Genomic DNA, 10,627 nt, shown 5'->3' on the forward strand with positions numbered 1-10,627 from the left:
TCAGGGAAGTTCTCCACAAGCTTTATCTCCGTCTGACCCGAAGTTGGTGACCCCCAATTTTTGACTGACTGCAGTAAAAATTCAAAAAAAAATCTATCGACTGGAAAGTTTCCGCGCGAACGTCCTTTAAGTGAAGTAATATGTGTCCTCTTGAAAAATACATGGTGTTGGTGGCTGATCATTGCTGGAAAGAAGTGAAAAAAATACTAATAATACTCAAAATGATACACAAAATTGTACAAAGATTTCGTAGTGAAGTAGACCTGCTTGTACTAATGGCTTGATACTCCAGAATACTTATAGTGTAAGTATTAGTATAGGAGTGTTAATGTCGAGTTTTAGCAAAGACACTTCCGAAGTTTTTCTCTTCTCACAATAAGGAGCTACACAAGAATAAAACAGCAGGGCGGTGCAAATTGTTGGGCGTATCAAATATTGGGGATTCCGTTACTTTGCGGCTGGCAAATTTACTCTAGGTAGAGTTTATTAATAGGGAGTTTACGAAAACCACGACGGTAACGGCAACGGCAACGGGAACGTCGCTAAACAAAAGGTTTAATGATGAACAATGGCTGTGCCCGTGCGTTATAATTCTTGGTACATTTCTTTACCGTCCTCTACAAAACAACAACCTGGTGAAATGACCAAATTCTTCGTTGTCCAGAGAATGTGAACCGCGAAGGCTAATTTTTTAATTTTTATTTCAAATGTTTCGCCCTGTCCGAGATTCAATATCGTGATGGAAAATGACTTTAGAGTATCGCGAGATTCGTAGGTAATTATAAAATATAATATCATTTTCAATCGACGTTGTCGTCGGTGTCGCGTCCTGGTTTCTTAACTCCCTATTAGGACCTATTGGGAACCTCGTTACGCGGTAGGATACGGGGTGCGAGGGTATGGGCTTTTGCAAACCCTCTTCACGCCTCTGCCTGTTTTTGCCTTGAGTATGAGGTAAGGAGCATTGTCTGTTGGATCACTGTGTGTTCAGGCTCTTGGTTGAAGACTCAACGTGAAAACACAGCGACGACGAATCGCTCTTCTTTTCATATGACCTTGTTTGCCTGCGTCGTACGTTAGGTGCCAGCCAAGGACTGCTCTCTTGCAGGAGTGGAGTCCACAAACTAATGGACTCCTTGCTCTCGTCATTACCGATCGTCGGGCGCTTGGACAAGTTATGTTCCTGATAAATATATTTAAATATAGCTATTAATGCCAGCCAGCTTTGCTAAGAGGGTCTTAAGAAAGTTATGCTCGGAAGATAGTTTATGCTCGTGTAGATAATAAAAACGTAGTCAGCCTTTCCCGCGATTCTCCCCTCGCTCAACGAGCGCCAGACTTTTGCAGGTAAGGGAACCCATATACTTTTGAATCGAAAATAAGGTTACTAAAAAAGCCTCCTGGACAAAGGCTTAGTAGAGGAATTTTTCGGGGTAAAGAAAATCATACTTCGTTCAGGGGGGAGAGAGTACTTCCCAAAGTTTTGTTGGACCACGGTGTGCGGCCCAAACCTTGAAGCACGTACCCTATTTGAGACCTGAGCAAAAAAATTAATACCCAATTTTAGAACTTTAAAACTACAACGCTGCTCTTGTGCAAGACCGCTGCTAACCAGAACTGGCTTTCATTAGCGTAACATTTGAGAAGGGCTACAAATTTGCCAATGTTGACGCGGAAAAAATAGTTCCTTGTAGACAACACACCCAATGCCAGGCTAGAGTGAAAAACATCAAAATCTAGGCCCTTTTTCTGACTAAAAAAAGCTCAAAAGATTAACCGTATCCTTTGGGGTCCCACACACCCAAATATAGCCCATATAAAGGAGTATCCCTCAGGGAAAGCGAGTCACAACTACCCCTGAAATTTCACCCTGTGGTTACTCGTACTACTCGTGCGTGACTCTGTCGACGTAATGGCAACAGTATGATGAATGAAGGGTATTCCCAGAAGACTGGTTTTCGTCATGTGAGCCACATGTGATATTTATAAATACACTCAATGCGCGCTCAATTTACAGACAAGCGGTATTGTGAAAGAGATTCCGGTTTGGAAAGAAACTAGCCAGGTCATTGAAGGTAAAGCTAGCGTTGTAGCTTGTACTAAGGTAGGAAAACTTCTAATATCATAATTTTGATTGTCCTCCGCTGAGATCGACGACCCCCCGAAACACGGTATATGCCTTTTACGTTCATATATACTGTTGTATTTGCTTGTTTGTCCTTTTTATATAAACACCATTCTATCAATGCAGCTGAAACATTATAAGCTTTACTGCTCCTTCCAATTTGACATATAGATGACGTAATACTGTAACTATGAAGGGTTTCTATGAAGACGCAAAAATCAGTTCAGAAAGACAACATATAGAGTTGAATCCCGGGAGTTCGATGAAGTAGACATCTTCTTCGGTCCCGGTTTGTAAACCTTCCCAATATTTCAACAGTGGATCACTCTTTGAAGAGAGACAAAGAACTTGCCAGTGTCATGTTTTTTAAACAATAACGTTCGAAACTATCCAGTAATTATTGCGCAATGTCGTAAAAGCTACCGGTAAGTGAAAGTTGAAAAAACAGCGGCGGTGTGCTTTTCATCGGCAACAAGAGCCATTGTTTGCTTTAACCCTCACAAATGACAATCATTATAAAGACATAAATGCATGGTATGCCATTGTCTCTAATTGGATCCCAACTGGGATAGGTCTACTTCCGTTTGAAGCACTTCCGTTCTTTTGAAATGACTCTTGTTTAGCTTTCGTTCTGAGAATTCTGCAGGTAAAATGCAAAAGAAAAAGATTTTCTGATAAAAGGATGCCATTCGATAAGCTGTATAAGCAGATTCGGTAATAATTCTTGACCTCCAGCAAATACTTCAAATGCTTAACCCCAAAATGACCAACTCACTGTGAAATTTTTTTTAAAATTTGTTTTGTTTGGTTTCAGTCCAGGGTTTGAGTTGAGTTTCTTGTTTTTTGTTTGTTTGTTTGCATACCTCTTCTTAAATGGAGTCTAGTAAAAGCAGTAAAAAACCAAATATCTATAGATAAAAAGCAGTATTAATCAGCTATATTATGAAGCTTTTGACGAAATAAACCTGTTTACCTCTTGTACTAGTGTTCGTTTCACCCACCCTACCCTCGCTTCACCCACTCTACCCTCGTTGAGGCGCGAAGCTTTACCTCGTTCAGTATTCAAAAAGGAAACAGTTCAAAAAATCTTTCATGAAATTACACGAGACAATGTAAACAAGATAGACCAAATACAAAACTACCGAGTTATAGAGTACGTGTCACTGAATGGTCAAAATAGGAGCCAAATAACATAATTATTTATTACCTCTTGCATTCTGGACCGACAAAGTTCACGCCATCTTTTCTGCGCATGTTCAACCAGTAGAGTGAGGGAAATGCCTGTCGTAAAGAACATTAACTAACATTACGCTCAAGCCTCGGTTCGGTGCCACAATCCATTCTTCAACTTCGTCAGTCTTAGCTCTAACAAGAAACTGTGATCATAGTCTCTTTTCTCTAAGACTGAGAACATTTCAACTTGGACCCTAAGCGTTCTCTGGCGTGGAAGGGTAGCCTGGACTCTATCGTTAACAGTGACGTCACGACTTAATTTTGTGAGGTTTTCGAAAGCTAGTTTGGAATCATTGAAAACCTAACAGGCTGGCACTGTAGTCACAAAGCACTGACATTTCAATATCAGTGAAGATCGATCCATACAGTCCAACCTCCGGTTGCGACCACCTCTCGTAAGCGACCACCTCTCCTCAGCGACCAGTTTTCCAAAATAACAAAAGTTTTCAAGTCAAATCACTATATTTGGAACCTCTTGTAAGCGACCCCTCTCGTAAGCGACTGCGACCACTTTCAGAACTAAAAGTTTGAAATGGTCTTTTGTTTTTAACGTCCTGTAAGCGACCCCTTGACAGATAATAGAGTGGAAATTGGATTTAAAGTGTTGTAACATTATCGCATTCCTAGAAAGTACAGGAGACGGAAATTTCGCAATGGAAAGTATCAAATGTTTTTCTTGAAATTGACTTTTCATGTGAATTAAAACGTTTAAAACATATGGTAAGTCTCTGCAGTTACCATATGCTAATGAGGCAAAATTTTGTGCCAAAATGGTCTAAGCTCTCGTAAGCGACCATCTCTCCTAAGCGACCACCTAAGCTTGACATTTTGGGTGGTCGCTTCCGGGAGGTTTGACTGTATGTAATTTTATTTATTTTCATTAAGACGTGATTGATCATCGCAGTTATACACACAATTTAAGCAGTTTATTATTTATTTTGTTTCAGTTTGAAGAAAGCATCCTTCAGCATCATGCAAGAGCACAAATTTACGACGTTTTACGAGCCGTTCAGGATCAAATCTGTGGAGAAAATCAAACAAACAACGCGAGACGAGAGAATCAAGTGCCTGAAACAAGCCAACTACAACTTGTACCTCTTGGACTCGGAGAACATCATGATTGACCTGCTAACAGATTCGGGGACTGGGGCGATGAGTTCGCAACAATGGGCCGCCGTCATGCTTGGGGACGAATCGTATGCAGGCTCCCCGAGTTACCGGAAGTTTGAGCAAGTTGTCAAGGAGATCTTTGGATACCGTCACGTGATCCCTACACACCAGGGTCGCGCCGCTGAGCGCATTCTTTTCCGGTGCTCTGTGGCAGAAGGAGATATGGTGCCTAACAACGCCCATTTTGCCACCACTTTGGCCAACATTGAAGCGCAAGGAGGCAAGGCAATCAATTTTTTGACACCTGAAGCAATGGAGCCAAGTAAAGATGTTCCATTTAAAGGGAACATGAATGTCGAGAAGCTTGAGGAAAAACTGTCCACTTGTCGAGCCAGGATTCCGCTGGTCATGATCACCATAACAAATAACATGGTGGGAGGCGAGCCCGTGAGCATGGAGAACATCAAAGCGGTTTCAAAACTCTGCCGAGCTCATGGAATTCCACTTTTCTTCGATGCTTGCCGTTTTGCTGAAAACGCCTGGTTCATCAAGATCAAAGAAGAGGGATACGCCAATCGCACGCCTAAAGAGATTGCGCGAGAAATTTTCTCCTACGGTGACGGCTGCACCATGTCAGCTAAAAAAGACGGGCTGGCTAACATCGGGGGATTTTTGGCAATGAACGACGGCGAACTCGCCGCGAAATGCCGCAAGGAACTCTTGATCACCGAGGGGTTTACAACTTATGGCGGGCTTGCCGGGAGGGATCTTGAAGCGATCGCCGTCGGATTGAACGAGGTCGTAGAAGAGGAGTACTTAAGGTATCAAGTCGGATTCGTCAAATTTTTGGCGGACTTACTCGTGCAGAACCAAGTCCCAATTGTCACGCCACCCGGCGGTCACGCGGTGTACATCGACGCTGGCGCGATGCTTCCTCACATACCCCGGGAAAAGTTTCCCGCGTGGGCTCTCGGCTGCGCTCTTTATGTCGAGGGTGGCATTCGAGGGGCGGAAGTTGGTGGGGTGATGTTAGGAAGGCCCGGAAATGGCGTGGGGACCTCCTCTGAGGGAGAAAATGCAGAAAACGAAGATGATACTGTTGAGAATGATGAGGTGTTTGAATCTGAAGAAGAGGAACATGAGGAGTTGTTTCGCTTGGCTATTCCTCGTCGTACCTACACTGAATCTCACATGAGGTTAGTTGCAGTGAACACTGAGTAATCTGCTCTCAACATACTGTGATTTATACCATGCCATAGAAAATACGGCCAATCAGAATACAGGAAAGCCGTTGTATATTCGATGGTATTACACCCAACCTTTATATCGTGCGCCACGCGTGTGTCGCATTTATTGTGTTTCCACTGTATTTTCTTTGGCGTGGTACAAAATAGTTTTTGCGGGGGTTTAATTTTATGGATTGACGATTTCAGTTTGTGTGTTTTGGGGGATCTTATTTTAACAATTGGGATGCAACGTAACACTAGTAATCGATAAATGTAGCAAGTTATTCACTATGAAATAGATATAAAACAACGCAATATACAGTTGTAAACCACGTAATCGAATTAGACGTTAAAAATTGCTCGACTGTGCTTTCAGACTGGCGGATAGGTGATTGACCGAAAAGGTTTTCTTTTTTGTGGGACGTTCTTTTGTGTATCATAAAGCAAACTCTAAAACTGCAGCGCAATCTATTCCACAGGGCATATATGAAATGGTTAATTTCCAGTAACTGTTTTGAAAATCAGCATATATTCTAAAAAAATACCCACTGTTTCTGGTTGCTAGTCTTTCGATAGTGCCAAGGCCTCGGGTTCGACTATATGTATTTTATTCTAAGATTTAATTTAACTTCAATTGAGTGTCGTAAAACCAAAACCAAACCAATTAGAGCGGTTTTCATCTGAGTGTCGAAAAGTAATAGTTTAGAAAGCAAAATTTTTTCTACCGTGACCAGGAACACCAAGATAGCAGCATATCGCAAACCACTAAATGTTAACGTCTTCCAGCTGAAAACCTATCTGTAATCTGTCGAAAATTACACTGAAATCCAACTGTAAACATGTACCTGCAGATGGCGTAGTGCGCGCACAAAACAAGTGCGAAAAACGCAAATGTTTTACTTACAGGGGAGGTGACAGGAAAAAATGTAGCGGGCACCGTAAAAGTTTTCAAAAAAGATCAATAACTTTAAAAAACGCGTGGTTACCCCCACATTTTATGTTATGAAATGGAAGTGGCAAGCCTGTTCAACACGTGATTAGTTTCCGGTTGTGAGCAAAAGGTATTTAGACTGTATTTTGGCTGAACCAGAGGAAGGCTGTCAGAGACGCTAAAAGCGCTGTTGCAACGATTTTGTTATTAAAAACAAACCAAAAATGGTTTTTATGTTACCATTTACCATGCAGGTTTAAGATCTTGATAAACGTGTTTGCTTTTCTGTTTGTAAAGGCGAATTCAAAGGAAATCTGTGAAGAAATATCCTTTCCATCTTTTTTTCAGAAAATGCTAATGTCAGCATTTTTGTTGAGATTCAAGGCTAATTATCTCGAAAAAAAGTGTGGCTACCCCCTTTTTTCTTTGTGGATTCCAATAGCCCTTGCAAAGATCTACTTTTCCCGCGTGGTCCTAACCTGGCGCAAAAACCTTTGTAGTTAGTAGGCACCGTCCTTTACTGCGCTACACGATTGGCTTAAAAAACTCGCGCCACTTTTTCATCTAATCAGAAGTAAAACCAAAATCAATGGTAACTCGCTCACACACGTTTTCCCGCGCTTTGCATTAGCTACATATAATTACTTCGAGCTTTGATTGGTTCACTGTATTTTCTATGTCCTTTGTGATTGGCTAGAGTGATTAGTTTGGTATTGGTTTTACCACACTTAACTTAAAACCGCTCTACTTACCAACTAGACTACTCAGCCAATCTCAAACCGTGGCAAAGCCAAAACCTAAACCAAAACCAAAGTAATCTCTTCATTACTTTCGCCCCTCAATCTCTGACCAAAATTTGGTACATCTATTCCAGTCAAAATTAAAAATAATTATTGTATACTATTTTTAGGTACGTTGCGGAAGTCTGTGCGCATTTGTACAAGAACCGGTCAAAAGTTTGTGGTTATCAAATCACGTGGGAACCGGCCATGCTACGTCACTTCACTGCTCATCTGGAGCCCATTCCTACCCCGTCAAGGCCTTCCGTGGAGGAAGCGAATCGAGAACGCCATCCGTCAGCTGTAAAGGTATCCAGCGGTCAGGTGTTACGCAGTAGAAAAAACTCTGCAATGCAATTTAGTTAATTAATTTAAGAGGAATCAATTACAAAAGAGTCCTAGGCTGTCATCTTTTTCTTACGTTGTTGTGTATAAGCTCGGTTAAAGTCCAAAAGAAAACCGTGCCAGATAAAGTGTCGTCTCCGTTGCTGTTATTTGAATAGTTCTGTTAGCAACAGTTCTGAGGAAAAGAATAACCGCTGCGAAAGGAAACAAAGAGAAAGATGAGATCGATGTTTTGACTGTGAATAACTTTTGCTAGCAGTCATGAAAATGGTTACTCTTCATTCTCTTCCCCAGGGTCCCCCTGTCCCTGTTAGCCGAAAAGGCCTTGGCACGAGCTGTTAGCTGCCAAGGCTTTGGCACGAGGAAAAGGTTACTCTGGAGACACATCAAGTTGATTGGCTTCATTTTTGGACTGAGATTTTCACTAATTCAACGCTGGTTTCTTTGCCGAACTTATCAAATGGTTGGTCTCTAATCAAAACTGTTTTATTACAGCACCTTCCTACCATTTCGATAAACGGAATTTTAAGAAGAATTAAAATTTTGGCCGGAAGTGTGATTGCCTTTATTGAACTTTACTAAAAAAAAATACTCCTCGAAAACCGGTTTTAAACTACCGTAAAATCCCACGTTAAAGCCCCCCCTGGTCACAAGCCCCCCCCGGATATAAGCCCTTGTATTTGTTAACAAAGATATTATTCCGGATATAAGACCCCCTGCGTTCCTTTTGCGTTTTCTTTACGAACATCAAGATTTTTAATCGAAAGTTATAGGGTAATAGGGTAATAGCTCTAAATGTAATGGCATGTTAGCTTTAATTCGTTTCTCACATACGTTTTATCCCGTCGTTGTGAAACATTTTTTGTATTCCGCTTATATGCGCCCCCAGATAGAAGCCCACCCAAAACCCCCTATGAAGTTTTCTAAGCCCAGGATTTTACGGTACCTGAAGGTTCTGTGAGCCTGTGATCAAACGTTTTCAGTCATATATCAAGCAGCGATACTGTCAGGAAGGAAACCAGCTTTAATATTAGTCTAAGAATCTAACCAATCCTATTATGGGTCTCCAGAGCCACCTTTATCTCGTGCCAGTGCCCCGCCGGCTAAAAAGGACAGGTGGTCAGTTCTTGGTAAGAGAATGCGTTACTTTTGAGCTGACGCGATGCACGTTTTTGATTTATTTAAACGTGCGTCATCCTACCTAAGGGTTAAATCAGGCTTTGGTAGCATACATAACTGATCAAAATGATACGCTGAAAAGCGCAATCCTCGTGCAGCTAACATGCAAGGAAAAGGCCAGGACACCAAGAAGAATTAAAGACATTAGAAATAATATATTTTTAAAGATGATTTTTATAAATGAAGAAAATTGTTCCATTTGATTTGTTTTAACTTGGATTTGGAAGCGAACCATGAATAAGCTATTACCAAGAAATGTCAATTAACCATCAACCTTTGGGAAGGATGATAATTCTATAGAGGCCCTATTAGGGACTTCGGGATACGGAATGTTAAGGTAAAAAATGGACGGGAGACGGGATGTTAGGGGAAAAATAATGGAATATGGGATATTTAGATCAGATAAAACCAGGATAAAATGGGATATTAAGTTAGAAACTTTGAATTTACTTCATGTAAGTAGTTGCGAAATGTTCACATTTTGTGACGTCATACGTGAAACAAAACAAAAAAACGTAAACAAATTCTCGACAGTGCGCAATAGGGACTGGAAATCATCTTTAATGAATATTTAGGGATATTTAGGCCAAAAAAAATTTAAAAAAATAATGAAAATAACGGGATGTGGGATGCTCGGGTCCTCAAGCCCCTAATGGGGCCTCTCTATAGACTGAACTGTAAAGAACGATTTGCTTTGACGAAGATGTCGAAAGTGTGAAACTGATCCGGTATATATGTACCTCAGAGTTCAACTCTCTATATCACAGAAACAAGGACGCTTGTGGAACCTTTTAGGGATCAAACATCCTGTTTTGATACCGTTTTGGCTCTTCCATTTCAAGTGTTTGCAGTTGCAACATTTTGGACACATCGCAGGGCTCGGGTCGTAGGGTCTTTGCTTGGTCAGCAGTCTTCAATACACACCCACAAAAAAACATAATTGTGCAACCAGTTAGGGGTTCTATCAAATTTGCGGCCAGAATCCCCCGAAACTTCTATGGGAGTGCCTTTTTTCCACTCTAACCTCGCGGGAACTTTCTAGGTAACGGTATATATAGAAGCGAAAAGCCTGTGCTAAAGAGAGACAAATTCTATTTGGTTTGCAAACCAATCGTAGTTCGCGTAAATACTACTTAAAAAGTTTGATAAAGCATTGTCGTAAATCGGCGAGTTTCTTCGGTTGTCCCGTCGCTAACGAGCACAACAATATTTACTGACTTGACAAAACCTTACGACCCAGGGCATGGGCGGTGCTGACGATAAGCAGAGGAGATCGTATTTCACTTGGTCCTACTGATTCGATTCATACACCAGCAGGGACCCAATCAAGCGACTCACCTCAACCCGTCAAGTTATTACAAAGATTGGATTTCACTTGGCTCTACTGATTCGATACATACACCAGTAGGGAACCAATTAAACGACTTGCCCCAACCCGTCAAGTTATTTCAAAGATATTATTCAGTGTGACGCGAATGAAACGTAAGAGGTTTATTAAATAAGTAGTTTGTTGTTTAATTTGAGCGTTTACGTACAGCTCAAAGCAAAGAAAGATTAAAGTAAACTGCGGTGACTGATGTGCACAAGTCACTTTTCTACTACTAGCCTCGCACTGAATTGTTTGAAGGCTACACTCGAGAGTGTTTTTTACTGATTGTTGTATATGTTGGCAGTAATCCCTGTATTATATACACGCTTT

The 10,627-nt window shown here is 41.2% G+C and overlaps 1 protein-coding gene and 1 long non-coding RNA gene across 2 annotated transcripts; one reads left to right on the top strand and one right to left on the bottom strand.

Moving 5' to 3' along the window:
- Positions 1–414: 414 nt before the first annotated feature.
- LOC145489838 (tryptophanase-like) lies at positions 415–9,741 on the top strand. The gene is made up of 3 exons (XM_081468897.1): positions 415–2,104; positions 4,306–5,664; positions 7,536–9,741. The coding sequence occupies exons 2-3, from the start codon at positions 4,331–4,333 to the stop codon at positions 7,768–7,770; spliced, it is 1,569 nt and encodes a 522-aa protein (XP_081325023.1). The 5' UTR covers positions 415–2,104; positions 4,306–4,330; the 3' UTR covers positions 7,771–9,741.
- On the bottom strand, positions 2,098–4,107 carry LOC145489848 (uncharacterized). The gene is made up of 2 exons (XR_014049633.1): positions 3,333–4,107; positions 2,098–2,765 (listed from the first exon to the last, which is right to left on the bottom strand). It is a non-coding gene; the product is annotated as an uncharacterized LOC145489848 (long non-coding RNA).
- Positions 9,742–10,627: the final 886 nt, after the last annotated feature.

The sequence above is a fragment of the Orbicella franksi genome, chromosome 6 (assembly GCF_964199315.1).
Source record: "Orbicella franksi chromosome 6, jaOrbFran1.1, whole genome shotgun sequence".
In the NCBI taxonomy this organism is placed as follows: domain Eukaryota; kingdom Metazoa; phylum Cnidaria; class Anthozoa; order Scleractinia; family Merulinidae; genus Orbicella; species Orbicella franksi.

Excerpts from the sequence above, each read along its gene's own strand:
- LOC145489838 (XM_081468897.1), top strand. The coding sequence starts at position 4,331 with ATGCAAGAGCACAAATTTACGACGTTTTACGAGCCGTTCAGGATCAAA. Across the intron at positions 5,665-7,535 it reads TACACTGAATCTCACATGAG|GTACGTTGCGGAAGTCTGTG; the intron begins GTTAGTTGCAGT and ends TACTATTTTTAG.